The sequence below is a fragment of the Crinia signifera genome, chromosome 2 (assembly GCF_055691185.1).
Source record: "Crinia signifera chromosome 2, ASM5569118v1, whole genome shotgun sequence".
Lineage (NCBI taxonomy): Eukaryota > Metazoa > Chordata > Amphibia > Anura > Myobatrachidae > Crinia > Crinia signifera.
The window spans coordinates 22894910-22919505 of NC_139218.1; the positions used below are offsets into that span (position 1 = coordinate 22894910).

At 49.3% G+C, this 24596-nt stretch overlaps 1 protein-coding gene across 3 annotated transcripts in view; it reads right to left on the reverse strand.

Moving 5' to 3' along the window:
- DOP1B (DOP1 leucine zipper like protein B) overlaps positions 1–24318 on the reverse strand; it is a 118953-nt gene extending 94635 nt beyond the window's left edge. For 2 of the 3 annotated variants that reach the window (XM_083171739.1, XM_083171741.1), the window contains exons 1-2: positions 23983–24136; positions 6720–6881 (exon numbers count right to left, since the gene is read on the reverse strand). In XM_083171739.1, the coding sequence (XP_083027865.1) occupies positions 6720–6857 (138 nt within the window). In that variant the 5' untranslated portion in view covers positions 6858–6881; positions 23983–24136. Of the gene's footprint in view, positions 1–6719; positions 6882–23982; positions 24137–24169 lie in introns of those variants that run through there. The other variant, XM_083171740.1, reaches the window with a different exon arrangement.
- Between the last annotated feature and the right edge of the window lie 278 nt (positions 24319–24596).

Sequence of the window (24596 nt, forward strand, 5' to 3'; positions counted from 1 at the left end):
GGGGGAAACGGCGTACGCGGCCGCTAAAACGGCGAAGCTTGAGGCTAAATGCAGAAGGCTCCCTGCATTACCCACGAGCCTCGCTATTTGAGGGATTCCGCGCTGTCCTCTGACACAGAGGATTTCCCCGGCGCGTTGATAGGGTGAGCGAGGATCGCTTGTTTTCAGCAATCCCTGACGTTTAACCTCCCCGCTGGGCGCATTGAATACACCCCTATGTATCATAACAAGTAGAGGAGGTGAGAACTGAAACACTGAGGTCTTCATAATGCTTTCAAGAGACCCCAAACGCATAATCATAGGCACAGGTAGATGCCTCTCAGGCAATTAGGGGGGAGGGGGTGGAGGCTGGACTGCACACCCTATTTTTAAACATGATAAGAGGTGCTTCTATGCTGAGACTTGTAGTACCGAAAACGCAGATGCACAGTATAAGTACTAACTGCGCTCTTACTCACAGTTATAATAAACGCTGCAATTTAATATGGAGTGGAATGTATTATTATCGTTTATTTATACCATGGGTCCTCAAACTGCGGCCCTCCAGATGTGGTGAAACTACAATTCCCAGCATGCCTTGCCACAGTTTTAACACTCCCTTATAGGAAAACCGTGGCAAGGTATGCTGGGTTTTGTAGTTTCACCACATCTGGAGGGCCGCAGTTTGAGGACCCATGATTTATACGGTGCCACAAGGGTTCCGCAGCGCCTGACAATATACAGATGAGCAAAAAACAGGAAAATAATGAATTACAGTACAAGGCAGACTAGGACAAGTACATGGCAAATAAAGAGAGTTCCATCAGAGGTCAGGACACTTGATGCAATGTGGTAGAGATATATTTTAAGAAAGGCACATGAGGAGAGAGGGCCCTGCTCGTGAGAGCTTACATTCTAAAGGAAAGGGGCAGACAGACAGTGACACAGAAGGGATAGAAGTGAGCATAAACAGAAGGTTAGGATGAGAGATAGCTGGGTATAATGAGGAAGTAGGTCTTGGGAGACCGCTTAAAGTTTTGTAAGGTGCTGGAGAGACAGGGTGAGAATTCCAGCGATACGGAGGAAATGTAAGTTTTAGCCATAAATTTGGCCACAATTATGATAAAAAAAAACTCAATTAGGATTGTAGCATTTCTTATAATTGTTCTCACTAGCCCTGCTATTAGTAATTAATAGTGTGTGCCTGCATTTTCTCTTTATTTTCTGGGTTTCACTACAAGTCTCAGCATGTCAGCAGCTTTTAATATGTTTAGAAATCGGGTGTGCAATACGGACTCTCCCCCCATTCCTGTAGACAGTGTTACCTGTGCCTATGATGAGAATACTATAATATAGCAGCCCTGCATTAGTATATTATTATATATCAGTATATACAGGTACAATATTCCATTCTTCTACATCAGACCCATCTCAGGCCCGAACACACGATTTTGACGGGTAGTGCGATGCATTGTGTGCTTTTTAGTGAACATCGCAAGGGGTTTATGGGTACTTGTTTCCTAGCAGGGCGCCCAATAAGCATATGTACGGTAGCATAGTGAAATCGCATTGCATCAGCCTTTTTTTGTGGCGTGCGATGCGATGTGTGAGGCGATCTCAGTAGTTAATATGGTAAAACACCCCTATCCACGTCACCCCGAAGAGTGGCAAGCGTAGTGAGCTCCGCGAGGGTGCGTCTTACGCGTCCTCCCGACCTTTTGATACCCCCACTATCCACGTCGGCGTGGAGTTGATTTTATATAGTGTGGCGTGCGCAGCGCGCCACGCGAGGGGACGCGGAATACATGTAAAGTAATCCACATCCCCTCGCGGGGCTCGCCACTAATGTCCCCTCTAATTTTACGAAGGCTGTGTGCGGCTAAAGATTTTGGCTGTGCAACTTTGGAAGGAAATTTTAATTTTTGTGCGTCACTTATATATAACTGGAAAATGACGTTCAGCATTTGTGTTAACTTTACTTCAAAATTATATTAAACATTCAAAACACAGCAAACAATGTAGTTAATGGGTGAAACACACATTAACTGAGTCCGCAACTGCAAAAAAAGGGACCACTGCTGCTTTGTGCGCTCTGTTGTAATGTCTGTGCGCACGCTCGTCGAGGTGTGTGCGCGCATGCGCGCACGCGCGCACAGCTTAGAGGGAACACTGCTCACCACGCTTCGGGCTCGGTGGCGCGCTGTGCTCGCCACACTATATAAAATCAACTCCACGCCGACGTATATAGTGGGGGTATCAAAAAGGTCAGAGGACGCGTTCCGCTGCCGCTTGCCACGCTTCGGGGTGGCGTGGATAGTGCTGCTGTTTTAGGAACAGATTCACACCTGCAAATTCATACAGCTGACACAGTAATGACGACATGTGTTAACTAATAACTAATTGACAGGGGGTGGGAATGACAGGGAGCGGGAACGGGAAAATGGCATCGCACGCATGGCACAAAAAGCAATGCGATGCGATTTCAGTACACAGAATAGCCCACTAAGCAAATAACTTAGTGGGCGCTCTGCTAGGAAACAAGTACTGGTTTATGTACGATACGCATTCCCCGGGTCGATCCTCAGATCATACGTGCTGCACATGTGATCAGTCGTGATTGGATGGAAAACTTAAGTGGGTTTTTGCACATGCGATCGGTCGTTCGACAAACTTAAATGCAGCTGCAATCTCTAAGACGATTGTTAGGTTTTTGCAATGGAGACGATCGATCGTATGCGGCAGTTGTATCATACGATGCATCGTTGGCACATCATGTGCCCAAAAACGCACCAAGTCATGAGTCCAGGACTGCCGGGGAGTTCTAGGGAAATTGTAACATGATTAGGATGGCAAGCTGGTCGTTCTGCTGTATGTCCAGTTTACGTACGACAATGTGAACTACAGGTACTCGCAGAAGTGGGATTACTTGCTTTTTAATGTTTGATCATTCCCTCTAAAATGATTGGTACAATGGAGGGAACTAGCCAATCAGCATCAATAATTCCCTGCAATGATTGAAGAGCTACTGACTGGTACATTTACTAAAGCTTTAAAAAAAAATGAAAATAAAATTCTGTGTATCATGTTCTAGGATGCAATAGAGAAATAACAGACATAATCTGATTGTTGCTATGGGCAACATCACTTGTTTTCATTTTTAGAAGCTTTAGTAAATTTACCCTCTGAGTTTCTGGAGGTTCCTGTGATGTCAGAAAGGACAGAGCAGCAATACAAGGTGTGAGAGAGAGGGGGACACGTATCAGTGAGGATCTCACAGGTGGAAAACACAAAGCAGACATAAGCAGGAAGTCACAGAGGGCGAACAGGACACAGCTGCAGCGTGTAACACTGCCAACACCGCACCGCACAAGTGCAATCAGGGGAGCGGCAGCGGCAACACAGGGATTATTTATTTTTAGCTTGCACTCGAGTGGTGACTATTTTTGCAGTCTGTGCTCACAATCACTTACATTAGAAAGTTCAGGTAACTTCTTTTATTGTTAAAGCAACCAATCAGAATCTAATGATTTATTTAGCATCTTCTAGAAGACAATAGATAGTATCTGATTGGTTGCCTATAGCAACATCCCATGTGAATCAGAAGTTCCATCTTAGTCAATTTTCCCCTAAAAGGGCGTCCACATGTTCAGGTGTCAGCATTGACACCAAAATCATGAAAACCTTATGTTAACCTTTTTGTGTGTCGACATTAACCATGTCAACATTTCTCCCTGTGTCGAGTTTTTCCAGTGTCGACCAGACATTGTTGACCTAGTATGCCACACCCTTGCATCACCATGGAGAAAAAAAAATGATGAGGCTTCTCAGGGCATTAAATTACAGCTCAAGTACTCAATCATGCAGATCTAGTGAATTCCTACTAACGAGCAAATGTGGGAAAATAACTTTGTATGGTTTAGATGATAATTAGTTATATGTACCTCCAAAAAGCCTAAGAAATGTACGCAGAAGTTAGTCACTGAATGCTACCATATTTGTAATAATCATTCCTCCATTCCTAGTTACCAGGATGATCGATACATACTGTAATCCACTGTTAAGGGGTGTACACACGGTGCGATTGCCTTGCTCGGGATTGACTCATACGGCAAGCAAAACTCATTAGATTTACACTATACTGTATAGTCTTGCCGGCACAGTCTATTTTTATGTGCGATTTCCATTAAACGGGAGCGCGCTTCGGGATCGAAGTGGGATTGAATGTGTCTGGAAGCTTTGACTTTTATTAGATTTTAACTATATAGTCAAAATGGAATAGAAAGTCAGTAAGAATCGCACCGTGTGTTTCGGGCATTAGGTTGAAGATGACATTTAGGGGTAGATTTATGAAGTTGTGGGATTTGTGAGCGACTGTTTACCAGTGGATTGATCTTCTAAGTGTAAAGCAGCTGATATTAAGTGCAAAACATGTCTGGCTTTGTATTTAACCATAACGATGCTTTCAATGTTACTATCAATCCATATAAAAGCCACAACCTAGTAAAGAGATCACTGTGGGTGAATTCAACTGCAAGCAAAACGGTTATTATTATGATCACCAAACAATTGCGCTAATGAAATAAGGGGTGCATGAATGGCGGGTCATTATACACCTGTAACTCCCCCCTGCATGTCTAAAAACACCCTTCCCATTCATACAGCACCCCGATATACCTGTCCTATATCATTAAACCCATGTTCCTACCCACGCAGTTTTTTATCCCAAAAATGATAATATTATGGTCAAAATTAAAATAATGAAAATGTTTTAAGTTCCTTAGTAGTCATTAAGGAAGGGGGGGGGGGGGGGTCTATGGGCTTCTGTACCAACCCCAATATACCAACACATTGATCTTAACTAAAAAAGCCCGCACGAAGCAAAAGCTTCGAAAACTAGTCTGCTTCCTTCTGTGTTTGTGCATGTGTGAGAAAGGGATGTAGTTTCACTCTCCGCCAGCAGATGGCAGTGTTCCGGAGACTCACGGACACTAGCGATATATATATATATGATAAGTCTTCTCCCTTATTTTACACCTGCTCAGGAAGCGGTGAAAAAAATTAGCCCATACTAATCCGGATATGGGTCATACAGTCGACACTAATAAGGTCGACGGTCAATAGTTCAACCACCATTAGTCAACTTGGCATACAGATGGAGCCGGGCTCCCTCTTGCTGGCGAATCGCCAGACTGTCACCGCTGGTGATCCGCCAGCAGCCCGGCGCTCCATCTGACTGAGACACGCGTGCGTCGCACGCGCGTCTGTCTCTGTGCGGCAGGGAGACGGACAGGGTTAGGGGGGGGGTGCGGGGAGGTGGTGGAGACCCCGGGTGACCGCCAACAAGCCGGCGGGGACCCGGGGGAACTGTGCGAAAGGGGACGCACACGCATCTCGTGCGCGCGCGTCCCGTTTCGCAGATACAGATGGCGGGGGATGGTGGCTGACGTCGCTATCGCTATCCCCTGCAAAGACAAGCCTGGCTCCATCTGTAGGTCAATACGTGAAAAAGGCTGACTTACCTTAGGTCAACTTGGTCAAAAGGTCGACACAAATAATAGGTCACTGTTTGAAGGGAAAAGGGGAAGGGGGATGGCGACCGGTACACAGGTAGGTATTACAGAAAATGATGACCTATGATAATATAAATGTTCCACAATAACTGCTGTACATCATGAGGAATATCCTCTGTTTATTTAGGAGTGTGGAGGTGCACCCTAGAGAGTGGCTATAGTTGCAAAGAGAAAGAAGGAAAGACTCTCTGTTTTTTGGGGCACTCTTTTACTTCAGATTACGCAAGGTAATCTCTACAAATAAAAGGGTCGACATGAGTTTTTTGGTGTCTAGATCGACGTAGGTCAACATGGACAGGTGCTTTGCTCGCCATGCTTCGGGTACGGTCCTTGCTCCGCTCAGCACACTATTATAATGTAACTCCATGGGGGAAGGGGGGTATTCAATGCTGGACGCTATTTCCGACAGGGGAAATAGCAGCCCCCGCCTATTCAATGCTGCCGTTTCCGACAGGGGAAATAGCAGCCCCCGCCTATTCAAGACTGCCGTTTCCAACGGGAAATAGCAGCCCCCGCCTATTCAAGACTGCCGTTTCCGACAGCATTGAAGGCAGATTCCCACAAAACAGATCCGACGCTTAAAACAAGTCAGATCTGTTTTGTCAGAAACGGCCGAAGATTGACAAATTCACGGCCCTTTCTGGACAATGTGCGGCGTTTTAGCAGACGCGCCAACTTTCTTTCCGACACTCGGAACATCCAATTTCGGCTTCTGAGATTCAGTCGAGCTGGGTGAAGATGGCCCGGGATTCCAACTGTCCGAATCCCAGATTGAATATCACCCTACGTCCACTTGCATGTCAACCTTTTTCATGTTGACCTAAGGTATGTCGACCTTTTTTTCTGATGGCCTGTCGACCTGCCGACTTCATCCCCACTAATTTGAGATATTGCATGCATCCTCGGATAATGTAACTGAATTCCCCTCTTAATCTTTTATACACAACACGACCAGAAATCACATCGAAAAAATATAAGATCGGGATATTTTAATATTTCCGACTTATATGAACAGAATGGAATTTTAAAAGTTCCGTAGGATTTAGAATTCTGTTTAACTCTAACCCCATCACCAGGATAGATATGAGGTATTTGCTCAGTGGTCGCAGGGCTACAACAAATAACATGAACCCAGTTCCCTTAATTCCCTGAGCCGTGAGTTCCACGTACCTTATTGAGCTTCCCTAGCGATGAGATCAGATCGGCCCATTCTGTGGATGACTCAAAGTTCCTCAGCGCCTTCTCAATGACAGAGGAGTAGTTCCTGTATCTGTAATCTCCCAGCAGTTCCAGCTCCTCTGGGTCCATCTTTCATCCTTGCTTGTGGACACGCTGCAAATATAAGAGATGATGGATGAGGTTTCAGTAGCACGGATATAGAAGCAAACTGTGATCCAGTAACACGGTAGCAAAAAGCGGACTAGGTCTGCTGTGGATTACTATTTGGTCACAATGTGAACTTTCCTTTTCGCAATATTTTGTGCTATACTTCTCTTTCTTACAGACAAAAAGAAGTGAAATACTTAGAAATTAGAGCTGGTGCTTTAAGTACTCAAAATGAACGCACTCAAAGCTTTCACACAGTCAGCCTGCCCACTTAGCAACCTGCTGGGGCCCAATCACACAGTCAGCCTTCCCACTTAGCAACCTGCTGGGGCCCAATCACACAGTCAGCCTGCCCTCTTATCAACCTGCTGGGGCCCAATCACACAGTCAGCCTGCCCACTTAGCAACCTGCTGGGGCCCAATCACACAGTCAGCCTGCCCACTTATCAACCTGCTGAGGCCCAATCACACAGTCAGCCTGCCCACTTAACACACTGATCAGGTCCAATCACACAGTCAGCCTGCCCACTTATCAACCTGCTGAGGCCCAATCACACAGTCAGCCTGCCCACTTAACACACTGATCAGGTCCAATCACACAGTCAGCCTGCCCACTTATCAACCTGCTGAGGCCCAATCACACAGTCAGCCTGCCCACTTAGCAACCTGCTCAGGCCCAATCACACAGTCAGCCTGCCCTCTTAGCAACCTGCTGAGGCCCAATCACTCAGCCTGCCCTCTTAGCAACCTGCTGAGGCCCAATCACACAGTCAGCCAGCCCACTTAGTAACCTGCTGAGGCCCAATCACACAGTCAGCCTGCCCACTTAGCAACCTGCTGAGGCCCAATCACACAGTCAGCCTGCCCAATTAACACACTGATCAGGTCCAATCACACAGTCAGCCTGCCCACTTAGCACACTGCTCAGGCCCAATCACACAGTCAGCCAGCCCACTTAGTAACCTGCTGAGGTCCAATCACACAGTCAGCCTGCCCAATTAACACACTGATCAGGTCCAATCACACAGTCAGCCAGCCCACTTAGTAACCTGCTGAGGTCCAATCACACAGTCAGCCTGCCCAATTAACACACTGATCAGGTCCAATCACACAGTCAGCCTGCCCACTTAGCAACCTGCTCAAGCCCAATCACACAGTCAGCCAGCTCACTTAGTAACCTGCTGAGGCCCAATCACACAGTCAGCCTGCCCAATTAACACACTGATCAGGTCCAAGCACACAGTCAGCCTGCCCACTTATCACACTGCTGAGGCCCAATCACAGTCAGCCTGCCCACTTAGCAAACTGCTGTGTAGGTGTCTGAAGCGGGTTCTGTGGGGAAACATTTTCTCACATTAGATTTCGATTACTACCGAGATAAACATCGTATCCAGTAGTGACAGTTCTGTTTCTGAATAAAATAATTACCTTGAGGAGAATTTACTTCACAGAGGGGTGTGGTATATTATCCCGACTGGTCGGACCCAGACTGCATGGTGAGCGCAACAAAGCCCCTTGCGGGAACGGTGGTTTGCTACACTCGCCGCCTATTCTATTCTCCCTCTATGGGGGTCGTGGACCCCCACGAGGGAGAATAACCGGTGGCCGTTGGGCACCTGCGTGTCGGGGTTTTGACTGTCTGGATCCCGACGTCAGGTAAATGACTGTCGGGACCCCGTCCGGCGCACTCACAGAGATGGGGACCCATTTATCATCGAGTGACAGCACTTGCTGTTATTAATAAAACTTGTTGCGTATGACAAATGGTGCTCCAGCCAATCAGCTCGCAACTGTCAAGTGTTTGAAAAATGATTGATGCGAGCTGATTAGCTGGCGCACTCTGTATCACTTGCAATGAGTTTCATTACTGGCTGATAAATAGGCCCCTTGGTATACTGACCCTACTTTCAGATATACACTGAATACCAAGACAGTTCTCTTTATCCGAGACACATTATAACCAAAACAGTGTCTCTTTTGTGGAACTGAATGCAATAATGTTATTAGATGTGAAGGGCTGCATTAATATACTAACCTCACCCACTCTTGACTTTAATGAACCATTTAAAGTCTATCAATATGAAAAGCAGGTGGTTGCATTTAGCGGCACATTAAAGGGAGGGGGGGGTGGAGGCACTGCGAGATTACAGCCCTCTCACGCCAGTGCAGCAGGACACAGGGCTAAAGACCTCAGCCAGCCTCTCGGAGCTCCCTTGGGGTTTTAATAGATCGGCACATGATAAATGTCGACATGAGTTTTTTCACTGTGCTTTCTGTCAACGACCTGAGCATGGGGACCCTCAATTAATGTACAATTATTTTTTTTTTTTTAAACTCATGTCGACCAATTGTTTGTGCTGACCTTTTGCCAATCTCAACTGTTTGGTGTCAGCATATTGACTGTCGATCATCCAGACACCCCAGATAACATTGGCCCTTATTCTGGTTGGTGCGGTAATATCCGCGTGCGTTCGTGCCGCTGATGTTTTGTGTCTGCGCATGTGCAGAGGCGTATCTGCGCATGTGCGAGCGGGGCGTACGGCCAAATCCCGCATGAAATGTGAACACTCCGAACAGGGGGTGGAGAGGGGCGTGAAGGGCTATTTGGGCTCATTACCATATGCATACGCCCCGCGTTTCATGGGCGTTCCCATGCAAACGCTGGGCGTACGTATGGTAATGCGGCGGTGACGCACGTGTAGGGGGCGGACATATGACATCGCCGGATGTCAGCTGCCCGCCCAGATCCCTGCTTTTGCACGGAAACATGTCCGTGTGGTCTGAGGTTGCGGGAGCTGGTGGAGCACTCGGTCCTGCATTCGATGGTCTGCGACCATCGAATGATGGGGGAGGTTCCCTAAGATGGAGGAGGCGTATTCCGTGAAAAATACACGTGCGGTCCGTTCGGCCACCTTCTTACCGCGTACGGACGGAGTTGGCGATCCGTATGGAAGGCGGGGTTTCGCACGCACGGTCCTGGCCGCATATTCGGATCCGGCTGCACCGATCAGAATAAGGCCCATAGTGGAGAGATCCGCAGGTACCTTGGCTGTACAGGTAATCCCAGGTCACTAGATAAAGGACATTGCGTCTTATTAGGACGGTTGTGGTATAGCGGGTCAACGATGGCCGCCGATGCTTTTTACACATCCAACTCAGCCAGGTCAACTAAGGGTGGTCCAACATAACATGGTTGATCTAAACAGCGTCGACCCGACGTCCGGATACCATTGGACACTGCAGTTGGTCCTTCTAAACATGTACAGGTGACAATAACGGTGTCCTAACTATTCGCTAATTACCAGTATACAAGGTAGGTAGAGCGGTGAGACTTACTGACACTGTCCATTACAGAGGGTTTATATTGGGCTTGGTGGGTTAGAATTACGTTGCCAGGTATCATAACAAATACTCAACATAGTCCGATTTATTTCTTCTTGGTAATAGTCTACCCTTAAAAAGGCAATGGGATCATTCGTCAGACTGCATTTAGGTCTACAAGCATTAGGTCGACTTGCATTTAGGTCGACCTGACTGAAGGTCGACATGGGTTAGGTCGACAGGGTCATTAGGTCGACGGGTATAAGGTCAACAGTGAGACAGTCGACATGGGTTTTTTATTTCAAAATTTTTACTTTCTTAAATTTTTTCAAGCGTCGACACAGTCAACATAGCACCGCGTCCCCTCGCATGGCTCGCTGCACTAAGCACACTATTTTATTCTCCCACCACGCCCTAGTGGATGGTAGGGCATGAAATACCACCTGTCGGCACATGTCGACTCATAAAACAGTCAAATGACCCCATGTTGACCTTTTGCCTGTCGCCCTTCCCCATGTCAACCTTATAAAAGTCAACCTAATGACCCTGTCGACCTAAGTCATGTCAACCTTCAGTCATGTTGACCTAAATGCATGTCGACCTAAATGCATGTCGACCTAGTGGTGTAGACCTAATGCTTGTAGACCTAAATGCTGTGTAGACAATATGACCGTATCCAAAAGACTGGTCAGGCCTGGCTCTAATCCAGTCACCGTTATAAAGGTGTACAGTGGCCGTCACCAGCTGCTACTTGTTCACAATCTTAAGATGACTGAGTCACTTAGCGCAAGTCTAATGTATTTTCTTTTATATGCTCATAAACAACTTTCATCCCTGTTGTCCAGCTTGTCTGGGGGATCCCCTTCCTCTGCTCGGCGGACTGCACAGATATAATTACATCACCAACTAGTCCACAGCCCACCTACTGTAGCCCAAAAATACGTTACATTTATGACAGATTTGCTTCCAACCCATGGTGACATTTCTACATAACATTACTGCTGCGGAGAGCACGGCATGTCACAAGGTCTGCATCCAGAACATGGTCATGGAGGGTGAGAAGACTCGCGAGGAATGAATCCCGTTTCCTAGCTAGCCTGTAAAGGGGAAGGCTACTGGTAGGTTTATTATTGTGTGCATAAATGTGACATGTCCCTGGAACTTTATAAACTATGTATCACACTGTCCAGCCGGGTGCTGTAATGCGATATTTGACCATCACTGGGAAACCCCAGCTATTGAAAAAGTGAGGAGACGCATTTCCCTGGGTAAGCCAAGCTGGGCGCATCTGCTCTGAACCTGTGGCGCATTCTGCTTTCTGAGTGCATCCTAGGCTTGTGACTAGATGCACCTCACCATCACCTCTGCATCGCCCCTAATGGCTCCCTCTCAGAGAGAGAGCACCATAACACTATGGTATAGGAAGAAATAGGGTTTATACGCTGGTGATCTGCATACAGAAGGCTGTTCTCCTGCACAGAGCGGGTAATTCACCATAGGAAACTAATACAGATTCAGCTGCAGGACATTCCGACCACATAAAAGGGAAAGAGACAGCGATCCCCTGACCGGGATATATTCACCGTGAACAGTCTTAAAATATTTACACAGAACAAGTTTCCTATTCTTCTGCAGCAATGCAGACCCTGGGCGTTCCCTGCACAGAACTTCTATGTTCTCTATGGGCCTGACGCACTGACGCAGCAGCGACCTTGGGAACAGTGGAAGGATGTTTGTCTAAGTCGCACCGAACATGCGTCACCATTTTGTACATGCTCGGCCTCTGTAAAGGTTTCGGTGCATGGTAGCTCAAATGCATTGGAAATGTATATGAGTAATTTGCAGCAGGGCCCTCTCTCCTCATCTGCTTTTCTTAAGGCCCCCATAGATGTATGTGACTTCTCGGAGGGAGGAGTAGAATAAGAATTCCCTTGAGCCCCCACGGGAATCGCATGCAGTCCTTTTGCATGCAATCCCATTCCTCGCTGCTGGGAGGCTGCCTGTGTTTAAGGCCTGATCTCTGTGTCTGATCTGATACACGCGTGACTGTGCATTGGACCGGATGTCAAATTCGGCCACTCTTTTACCCAATTTCCCTGCCTTATCTGTCAGAATTGGGTGAAAAGTGGCCCTATCAAACAAGTGTATGGTCAGCTTTAATATTTATTAACAATTACTTCAGTGTGCGGTCCCTGATGGAACTGTGTTTATTTACCAAGTACAGATGGAGCCGCTGCTGTCTAGCGGGGGTCTGGCGGTTAGATCGCCAACTGCCAGCCGCTGGAAGGGGACACGCGCACACAAGGCGCTCACACATCCACTTCCTACAGAGCGCACCATCGGTCCCGCCACTGTCCACCGGTCCCCACCCGTCTCCCTGAAAGGTTCCCGTCCCCTGCTGAGCATCCCAGTCAATCACCAGCGGGGGCATTCTGGCGAGCCTGAGAGGCGCTCCACCTGTACTTGTCCTAAATTGTCGTGTACTGTAATTCGATATTTTTCTTGTTTTTTTGCTCAGCTATATATTGTTAGGCGCTGTGGAACCCTTGTGGCGCCTTACAAATAAACAATAATAATAATACTACTACAGCTGTTTGGCCAAGATCAAGGGCTAGACGGAAGGGTTTCGTTCCTCTGGCCAGAAAGAGGGTTCCAATGTATAGGTCAACATTGCCAAGGTCGAAAGTTTACAGCCCCCATATAGTCTACATGAACTAGACGGACAGGTACGACAATTTTGACATAGTCAAAAGGTTGACAGGCAAAAGGAAGACTGTGTTTAAGGTCAACAGGAACAAAAACATGGTCATGGACAGAAGATGCACATGTGGTTGACACAAGTTTTGGGGTTTTTATTCATGTTTTTTCAACATTGTTTGCTGTACTATCCACATGGACTACGGGAATAGTAACGTGTGCCCAGCACAGCAGAGTGAGGCACGGTGCCATAAACGCAGGGGGCAATTCGAGCCCGCAAGAGGTGCATGATCCCACTGATTGTGCTTATATATGGTTACACATACAACACAAAATGAAAAAATGTGTGTCTACTTTTTTTTTGTGTCAACCATTGTCATATGGACCCTTTAACCCTGTCAATCATATGGGGTCAACCTACTGACTCTGGCAGAGGTGACACCAGGGACTTCCCCAGAACTTGGTACAGAGCTGCAGCACTTCCATGCTGGTTACTTCCCCACGCAGAGCAGCACTGCTAGCTAGCAGGCAGAGCACTGGAACAGGACGCTGAGCTCAGTGCAGGATAACATGGATTAGGGCGATAAACTGGCCATACATCACAACGATTTAGACCAGGCATGTCCAACCTGCGGCCCTCCAGATGTGCTAAAACTACACATCCCAGCATGCATTGCCATCATTCTAGCATTCCCTAATAGCCAAATTGTGGCAAGGCATGCTGGGATGTGTCGTTTTAGCACATCTGGAGGGCCGCAGGTTGGACAAGCCTGATTTAGACGGCCGTACTATGCATTGTGGGGTTTTCTTTGTAAATTGAGGTGTGTTTCGGTATGATGTGTCGTCCCGCGAGTCACGAGGTTGATTCTCAGATCTTATGTGCTGCAGGTCGACAGGGCTTAGAACACCTGAAAAAGGTCAACGTGGATTTAGGTCCAAAGGATAAGGTCAACACAAGCATTAGGTCGACAGTCAAAAGTTCAACATGGCTTTTTCGCATTATTTTTTGTCCTGCATGTTGACACAGTCGACATGGACACTGAAAACGTGCACTGCATCTCCATGCTACGCTTGGCACGCTATTATATTCTCCCTCCACAGTATCTTATGTGAAATTACACACACACACACACACACACACACACACACACACACAAGATCTATCGTGTGTCGAGGAAGCTGGCGGAGAAATCGTGAGATGACTCAGATCTGTCCCCATGTATGGCCAGTCTGAATGGTCTGAAGTCCTTCCTCGAAGTCGGCACTTGATGTGCCATTTTTTACATGCAATGTTTTTCTATGCTGACAGTGAACAAGGACCTCGAGCTTGTGTCACCTGTTTCTCAGAGGCAATCAGCGGCCGCCCGGTCTTTTGAATAGGATGGTTTCTATTCTCCCGCCGCTCTGCGGTCCCCACGGCGAGTGGGAGAATAGAAACCATCCTATTCAAAAGACCGGGCGGACGCTGATTGGCTGAGTTCCCAGCCAATCAGCGGCCGCTCAGTCTTTTGAATAGGATTTCCTTCTATTCTCCCGCCGCGCCCCGGTCTCAGCATCTGCGCCACGGTCCCCGCTCCCTGCCTGCCGCTACACCTTGTGCCGCTCCCCGGACCAGTCCCTGCTCCTGCCGCTCCCCGGTCAGATACCCACTCTGGGAGACAGGTACCCACAACCATCCGCTGCCTGCCGCTACACCTTGTGCCGCTCCCCGGACCAGTCCCTGCTCCTGCCGCTCCCCGGACAGGTACCCACTGCCAGCCTGCTCCTGATGCCTCCCCTCCAGATCGCATCCGATTTATCACATGTAAAAAATGGCACATCAAGTGTATGGGGGCCTTTAGACTTTGTGAGTCACAGGACTATCATCATAAATGGAATAATCAGTACTACAGGGAGGATCGTTTTGTCAAATAATCATTCTGTTGAAAAGAGGCGCTGAAGATATCTAGGTGCCCATACACTTGTCTTGGATCCGGCCGAGAAATCGGCCCAAATCGGATGTGTTTAACACCTCATCCATCCCTAAGCTCATCGGTTTGGAGCCTACAAATTAAACCTGCTGCAGGTCAATCTGTCGGATCGAACCCATCAGCAGCACATCGCGGGTCCGTAGGTGTGTGACAGCAGTGAAGCACCGCTGTCACACACCTATGTGCAGCAGTGGGGTCCCTGCGGTGCTGGACAGTCAGTCAGCAGGGTCCGTGCGGCGGCTGGAAACTAAGTAGCGTTATTTGCCAGGCGGCGGCGTGGGAAGCGCTGCTGCATTTGAAAACAATGGCCGGAAATATAGAGCCAATCAGCGTCCTGACAGTCTTCTCAAAATGTTTTAAAATTCAGCAGTGCTTCCCGCGCCGCCGTCCGGCAAATATCGCTATTTAGTTCCCAGCTGCTGCACGGACCCCGCTTACTGACTGCCCAGCGCCGCAGGGACCCCACTGTCTGCCCTGCACCACAGGGACCCTGCTGACCGCCCCGCACGGACTCCCTTGCCCGCCCCTGCCAGCTCCCCAAGGATATATATGCAATAAATCGCATGCAGTTTATTGCATGTATAATTTGGCACATCAACTGCCAAATCGTAAGCAACCTCCTGGGGAGCTGTTGGGAAGCTCTCAAGGGCAAACTGGTCTGACTTGTTAGGACAAGTCTGACTAGTGTATGGGGGCCTTCAGTATGGGCATAGGGAAACAAAAGCTGCCATGATACCAAAAGGTAAGACAGAATACCAGTCTCCAGTATTGCACAGAGTGACCCAAGGATTATAATAGATGGCCCGTAGATATGAAACAAATCCAGAACAGAGTTTTATAAAGGGTAAAACATAATGATAACCCGAACACATGGGAAAAAGCATATAGAAAAAGAGAATCTTATCTCACCGATTGGAGCGGCTACGGTGGGTGTGCGGTAACAATGGAAAGTTCTGGTCTGAACAGCTCTGAACCACCGCAACATACGCTGCGTTAAACTGTGGTTAAAGTCCATTTTGTCCGCTCAACGCGTTTCGCAGATACTCTTCCATCATGTATGGATACTACGGACAAAAAGAGGGGTGTGGTATAGGGCTTTGACAGTGGGGATCCCGACTGCCAGTGCTCCGACAGGGTGGTGAGAGCAAAGAACCCAAAGAACAAAGGCCTGGTGGCTCATCTGCACTTGCCACAGGTTATATTCTCCCTTTGTGGGGGTCGTGGACCCCCACAAGGGAGAATAGCCCCTGTGTGTCGGGATCCTCCCTGTCGGTGCATCGGCAGTCGAGATCCCCACTGTCGGACCGTCATCCAGCACCCCGAAAAGAGCCGGGGTTCTTATACCGATAAACTGGAAGTGAAGCTGAGGCATCTCCGCTTTTCCTTCCACCTTATTTTTGTGGCGTGTGAAATAGTGGCCATATTGAGTCCCACCGGCGGTCGTACTTTCCAAATCATTATCATGCGTTCCACCTACAGTCATGCGTTCCGAAGCACAGCCATTTTGCGTTTCACTTGTCGGCTCTTCTGAAAACGCTGGTTTATTGATCCTAGCTGCAGCTATTTGGTTCCATATTAGATGCACACTATAATCAAAATTGATATATTGGAAAGTTCTTTCAAGAAGATTTACAAAGATGGAAATAAAACGAAACAAAGAATGATCCGGATGGTTCCATACTAGCATTTTCTAAGATTCTTTCTGGCAGATTGATTCTAGGGGTTAATAATCCACATGCGACCCAAATTATAGCGCAGCACTGCCAAATAGGTGAAATTAGGTTAAAAAAAAAAAATTTACAAAAGCATGAATAATAATGATGGTATTTATCAAGGAGGCCGGTGGTTAGCAAGGGCCCGTACCTGGTAAATATTAGCAGTGCGCTTCCTGCTAGCGGGCTGTGTTTACCATCACACACAAGCGGCAGGAGGTAGTTATGTTTTAACTCTTGGTACTCTTTACCTAGAAGGGCGCCCGCGATTGAAATCGCGGGCGTCGGGGGTAAAAATCGCGGTCATCGCGGGCATCGTGGGTAAATCGCGGTTACATAAAAATCTGCTACCCGCGATGACCGCGATTTTCCCATAGGGAACAATGTTAAAAAGGCTGATTGAGCGCGATTTTGATGTAAAATGCCTCAATGCCCGCGATTTGGCCATAGGAATCAATGTTAAATGGGCCACAGAGCCCAAATAGCCACAATTAACCCTTAAATGTTCCCCCAAATTTTTAACGCCACCCCACGATCCACGGCAACCCGAAGCGTGGCGAGCGCAGCGAGCCCGCGAGGGGCGGCGGTACGCGTCCTCCGACCTTTTCATGCCCTACTATCCACTAGGGCGTGGAGTGAGAATAGAATAGTGTGGCGAGTGCAGCGAGCCACCGAGCCCGAAGCGTGGCGAGCCCCGCGAGGGGACGCGGATACCTTCACAGGTAGACGCGTCCCCTCGCGGGCTTCACAGGTCTCCGCGTCGCCACGGACACCTGTGAAGCCCGCGAGGGGACGCGTATAACTGTGAAGGTATCCGCGTCCGCTCGCCACGCTTCGGGCTCGGTGGCTCGCTGCGCTCGCCACACTATTCTATTCTCACTCCACGCCCTAGTGGATAGTAGGGCATGAAAAGGTCGGAGGACGCGTACCGCCGCCGCTCGCCACGCTTCGGGTTGGCGTGGATCGTGGGGTGGCGTTAAAAATTTGGGGGGACATTTAAGGGTTAATTGTGCTTATTTGGGCTCTGTGGCCCATTTAACATTGATTCCTATGGCCAAATCGGGTCCATTGAGGCATTTAACAGTAAAATCGTGTCCATCGGGCCTTTTAACATTGATTCCTATGGCAAATCGGGAGCATCGCGTCGCGGGCATCGCGGGTACATTTATGGCCGGCCGACACGATTTCCATGTTTAACATGGGTTTCAATGGGAAATCGCGGGCATCGCGTCGGTCGCGTCGCGGCCAGACATAAATGTACCCGCGATGCCCGCGACGGGCGCCCAACTAAGTAAAGAGTACCTAACTCTTTCTACCATGATCACTTCCAGTCAGACCCGGAACCCCGCAAATTGAGGCGAGGGTTATTTTTTTTACAGCCGTTTCCAAATCTGAATTTTTGGGCCTTTACAGGAACAAACGTACACATAGAGTAAAAGGGGTTTTGAGGCCCCGTTATTAGTATGTACAGAAGACGCCAATATCGCGCTCTTCGTTTTGCAGCGGGAAAAAAAAAGTAATGTAAAAACGGTACTTGTGTAGTTTCACGGCGCCACCGCGTGCACAGTCTGTGTCTGAAACTTGGCAGCCTGCCAGACGCTGCTCTGTGTTTACTGTGCGCGTGCCGCTCTAGCTGTTCTCAGCGCAGCGCGTGGCTGCTTTCCTTATGTAAGCTACGTTATCAGCATAGCGCTGGGCAGCAGCAGCGCACGCTGCCCAGCGCTGACAGGTCACTGTGGTAGTTGTAGTTCCACAGTGAAATAGGCAATCCTGCGCACGCGTCCTACAACCTTTTCATACCCCCACTATCCACGTCGGCGTGGAGTTGATCTTATAAAGTGTGGCGAGCGCAGCGAGGCGAGCCCCGCGAGGGGACGCGGATACCGTCACAGGTATCCGCGTCCCCTCGCGGGCTTCACAGGTATCCGCGCCACACTTTATAAAATCAACTCCACGCCGACGTGGATAGTGGGGGTATGAAAAGGTCGTAGGACGCGTACCGCAGCCCCTTGCGGACTCGCTGCGCTCGCCACGTTGGCGTGGATAGCGGAATTAACAAGGTTGACAGCTGTTACGTGGACTAGTGTCATTGTGAACAGGTTTAATAGTGTACCCCTAGACCCTACTAAATTCAGACGCTTTAGCGTCTAAATTTAGATGCCCCCATCTTAGTGGTTTGCAGGGAGTCTGGATTTAGACGCTTTAGCGTCTACATCGCCGGGGTGTACAGTTCAGGGAGTCTGGATTTAGACGATTTAGCGTCTAAATTGCCGGGGTGTCCAGTTTACGTGCCCCCGTTGTCAGCGGTGCGCAGGACTGCCTATTTCACTGTGGAACTACAAGTACCACAGTGACCTGTCAGCGCTGGGCAGCGCTGATAACGTAGCTTACATAAGGAAAGCAGCCACGCGTTGCGTTGAGAACAGCTAGAGCGGCGCGCGCACAGTTAAACACCAGACACAGACTGTGCGCGCGGTGGCGCCGTGAAACTACACAAGTACCGTAAAAACTTCTAATGTTTTCCAGCCTGACCTTCACAGACCAGTAATCAAGGTCTATAATCACAACGAGAAACGTTTTGCCCATCTCCAGCAGTGAGACAATAAATGCCACAACCAAAGTAAACTTCATAAAGATACAAATTATCAGCAAACACAGCAGGGATCTAACAAACCTTCCCCCTGTGGCAGAACCGGCATGTATTACAGATACCACCTGGGACGCACAAACACATGGACTGCTTTGTGGATGGGATACGGTCATTCAGTTGACATGCATAGGGTCGACAACTGAAGGTTGACATGGTTGGACGCTCGACACAACCAATAGGGCGACAACGGGAAGGTCAACAGTCAAAAGGACAACATGTGTTTTTCACGGTTTATTTTGAGCCGACAGGCGATATTTTATACCCTACCATCCACTACGGTGTTGTGGGAGAATAAAATAGTGTGCCGAGCGCAGCGAGACACGGGAGGGGACGCAGTACACTTTCATAGTGTCCATGTCGACATTCAGGACAAAAACGTGAAAAACTCATGTCAGCATTTTGACTGTCGACCTTAACCTTCAGTGGTCGATTTATTATGGATCGACCCAATGACCCATACCCTAGTGGGTACAGCGGCTATGTCAGTCTCTACTACATATATAGCGTTTCCGGTCGACGGATCTACGGCATCTAGAACGACAATCACGTGGTCGTCCACTCTTGGTCGTAGTTGCCTTAAGATTGTCAACAGCGTCCAGATCGTCAGTAACGAAAAATAGACGCAAGTGTTAGGTCGATAGAAACGTGATGAGTTTTTCATGTTTTTTTGCTTTAGACCAACTTGGTTCATACTTGACCATCAGTGGGCATAGATTATAATAGTGTGCCGAGATGAGCGAGGCACCGTGCCCGAATCATGCGAGTGCGGCAAGCCATGAGGGGGGACACTGTACACTTATACGGTGTTCATGTTGACATAAACACCGAAAAACGTTAAAAAACTTGTATTGACCTATTAACTGTTGATCGCATCCCCGTCGACCTAACGATTGCATCTATCTTTCGATCTCATTGTCTCTAGACAATGGAGACTATCTTTAGGCGTGTAACTAGACGCGTTTGACCAAGAGTGGTCGCCAACGTGACTGCCGATCTAGATGCCATGGATCCGCTACACCAGAACCATATTCTAGAATGTACTTGATCAATTCTAGCTAGAAGCTAATAATTATGGCCCACTATGTCACTCTGTACAATCCCACCAATGAGCGGGGGGTACGTTACCAGTATGCATGCCCACTAACCACTGGGCAAACATCTTACACATGAAAAAGATCACTAGCATTCGTTACGTGCCAGGGAACATTGTAAGGACATGGGGAAACTGGATCCCAGCAAACTGATCACTACAGAATGGTCCGATGTGGGACAAGTGCAAGATCAATAAGAAAACATTAGGCACAATTACCACTAGTGGGTGAGTGAGTGGGTGGATGAGTGCCTCAGTGGCAGTGGTTAGGAGTGATATTCCACCACTGGTGATAATCTGTGGTGAATGGTGCTATTCCCGCAGTGGCAGTGGGATAGATCAGTGGTGATGGGGGATGGGGGATATGGGGTGGTACCCAGTGAAAGGAGGTATATAACCAGTGGGATAGATCAGAGGTGAGGGGGGATATGGGGTGGTCACCAGTGAGAGGAGGTATACAACCAGTGGGACAGGTAAGGGAGGATATGGGGTGGTCACCAGCGAGACAGGTGAGGGAGGATATGGGGTAGTCACCAGTGAGAGGAGGTATATAACCAGTGGGACAGGTGAGGGGGGATATGGGGTGGTCACCAGTGAGAGGAGGTATATAACCAGTGGGACAGGTGAGGGAGGATATGGGGTGGTCACCAGTGAGAGGTGGTATATAACCAGTGGGACAGGAGAGGGAGGATATGGGGTGGTCACCAGTGAGAGGAGGTATATAACCAGTGGGACATGAGAGGGGGGATATGGGGTGGTCACCAGTGAGAGGTGGTATATAACCAGTGGGACAGGTGAGGGGGATATGGGGTGGTCACCAGTGAGAAGTATTATATAACCAGTGGGACATGAGAGGGGGGATATGGGGTGGTCACCAGTGAGAGGTGGTATATAACCAGTGGGACAGGAGAGGGAGGATATGGGGTGGTCACCAGTGAGAGGAGGTATATAACCAGTGGGACATGAGAGGGAGGATATGGGGTAGTCACCAGTGAGAGGTGGTATATAACCAGTGGGACAGGTGAGGGGGGATATGGGGTGGTCACCAGTGAGAGGAGGTATATAACCAGTGGGACATGAGAGGGGGGATATGGGGTGGTCACCAGTGAGAGGAGGTATACAACCAGTGGGGCAGGTAAGGGAGGATATGGGGTGGTCACCAGTGAGACAGGTGAGGGAGGATATGGGGTGGTCACCAGTGAGAGGAGGTATATAACCAGTGGGACAGGTGAGGGGGGATATGGGGTGGTCACCAGTGAGAGGAGGTATATAACCAGTGGGACAGGTGAGGGAGGATATGGGGTGGTCACCAGTGAGAGGAGGTATATAACCAGTGGGACAGGTGAGGGGGGATATGGGGTGGTCACCAGAGAGGGGAGGTATATAACCAGTGGGACATAAGAGGGGGGATATGGGGTGGTCACCAGTGAGAGGAGGTATATAACCAGTGGGACAGGAGAGGGGGGATATGGGGTGGTCACCAGTGAGACAGGTGAGGGAGGATATGGGGTGGTCACCAGTGAGAGGTGGTATATAACCAGTGGGACAGGTGAGGGGGGATATGGGGTGGTCACCAGTGAGAGGTGGTATATAACCAGTGGGACAGGTGAGGGGGATATGGGGTGGTCACCAGTGAGAGGTGGTATATAACCAGTGGGACAGGTCAGTGCTGATGGGGGATATGGGGTGGTCACCAGTGAGAGGAGGTATATAACCAGTGGGACAGGTGAGGGGGATATAGGGTGGTCACCAGTGAGAGGAGGTATATAACCAGTGGGACAGGTGAGGGGGGATATGGGGTGGTCACCAGTGAGAGGAGGTATATAACCAGTGGGACAGGTGAGGGGGATATGGGGTGGTCACCAGTGAGAGGAGGTATATAACCAGTGGGACAGGTGAGGGGGATATGGAGTGGTCACCAGTGAGAGGTGGTATATAACCAGTAGGACAGGTCAGTGGTGATGGGGTATATGGGGTGGTCACCAGTGAGAGGTGGTATATAACCAGTGGGACAGGTGAGGGAGGATATGGGGTGGTCACCAGTGAGAGGAGGTATATAACCAGTGGAACAGGTCAGTGCTGATGGGGGATATGGGGTGGTCACCAGTGAGAGGTGGTATATAACCAGTGGGACAGGTCAGTGGTGATGGGGGATATGGGATGGTCACCAGTGAGAGGTGGTATATAACCAGTGGGACAGGAGAGGGAGGATATGGGGTGGTCACCAGTGAGAGGTGGTATATAACCAGTGGGACAGGGGAGGGAGGATATGGGGTGGTCACCAGTGAGAGGTGGTATATAACCAGTGGGACAGGTGAGGGGGATATGGGGTGGTCACCAGTGAGAGGTGGTATATAACCAGTGGGACAGGTCAGTGCTGATGGGGGATATGGGGTGGTCACCAGTGAGAGGAGGTATATAACCAGTAGGACAGGTCAGTGGTGATGGGGTATATGGGGTGGTCACCAGTGAGAGGTGGTATATAACCAGTGGGACAGGAGAGGGAGGATATGGGGTGGTCACCAGTGAGAGGAGGTATATAACCAGTGGGACAGTAGAGGGGGGATATGGGGTGGTCACCAGTGAGAGGAGGTATATAACCAGTGGGACAGTAGAGGGGGGATATGGGGTGGTCACCAGTGAGAGGAGGTATATAACCAGTGGGACAGGTGAGTGGGATATGGGGTGGTCACCAGTGAGAGGTGGTATATAACCAGTGGGACAGGTCAGTGGTGATGGGGTATATGGGGTGGTCACCAGTGAGAGGTGGTATATAACCAGTGGGACAGGTGAGGGGGATATGGGGTGGTCACCAGTGAGAGGTGGTATATAACCAGTGGGACATGAGAGGGGAGATATGGGTTGGTCACCAGTGAGAGGTGGTATATAACCAGTGGGACAGGTGAGGGGGGATATGGGGTGGTCACCAGTGAGAGGTGGTATATAACCAGTGGGACAGGCGAGGGGGGATATGAGGTGGTCACCAGTGAGAGGTGGTATATAACCAGTGGAACAGGTGAGGGGGGATATGGGGTGGTCACCAGTGAGAGGTGGTATATAACCAGTGGGACAGGCGAGGGGGGATATGAGGTGGTCACCAGTGAGAGGTGGTATATAACCAGTGGAACAGGTGAGGGGGGATATGAGGTGGTCACCAGTGAGAGGTGGTATATAACCAGTGGGACAGGTGAGGGGGGATATGGGGTGGTCACCAGTGAGAGGTGGTATATAACCAGTGGGACAGGTGAGGGGGGATATGGGGTGGTCACCAGTGAGAGGTGGTATATAACCAGTGGGACAGGTCAGTGGTGATGGGGGATATGGGGTGGTCACCAGTGAGAGGTGGTATATAACCAGTGGGACAGGTCAGTGGTGATGGGGGATATGGGGTGGTCACCAGTGAGAGGTGGTATATAACCAGTGGGACAGGAGAGGGGGGATATGAGGTGGTCACCAGTGAGAGGTGGTATATAACCAGTGGGACAGATGAGTGGTGATGGGGGATATGAGGTGGTCACCAGCGAGAGGTGGTATATAACCAGTGGGACAGGTGAGTGGTGAGGGGGGATATGGGGTGGTATAACCCGTGGGACTGGTGGCATATATGCAGATGGGGGGCTACCTATAGTTACTCCCCTCTTTCCCCACCTGACCTCTCGGCACCCACCTTCTCCTCCGTCTCCTCCCCGCTGTGGGCAACAGCCGCCTGTCTCCCCCTGTACAGTGTACACGGCGCTGCTGGGGATGTGGACACTGCCGGCCTGACTGACAGAGCAGCCAGCCAGGGGAGCATACCACTATGAGGAGGGGGGGAGCTGTGATACAGATCACATCCCGGTATTGTGTCTCATTACCTGACACCGGGTACAATATCACACTGAGGCGTCATCCTGCAATACGGATAGGGGCCGGCCATGTGTTCCTGAGAGCGACTGTTCCCGCGTCTCCCCCCTGCAGCACATGGTACAGTCCGCCCGGCTGGGCTGTTGGTCAGGTTCTGTTGCTGGTGACGTCACTCGGTGATCTCCTCTGGCTGCTGCTACTGCTGTAGCTTCGCTGGTGGCAGAGGCTGGGCGGGGTATCAGGAGATGATAATTGCACCTATAAGATAGGATTGCTGATTTCGTGGACTGATAATTGCACCTTTAAGGGGGTATCAGGGGCTGATAATTGCAAATATAAGGGGATTTATTATAGGCTGATAATTGCACCTATCAGGGGCAACCTATAAGGGTGTATCAGGGGCTAATAATTGCACCTATAAGGGGATATCAGAAGCTG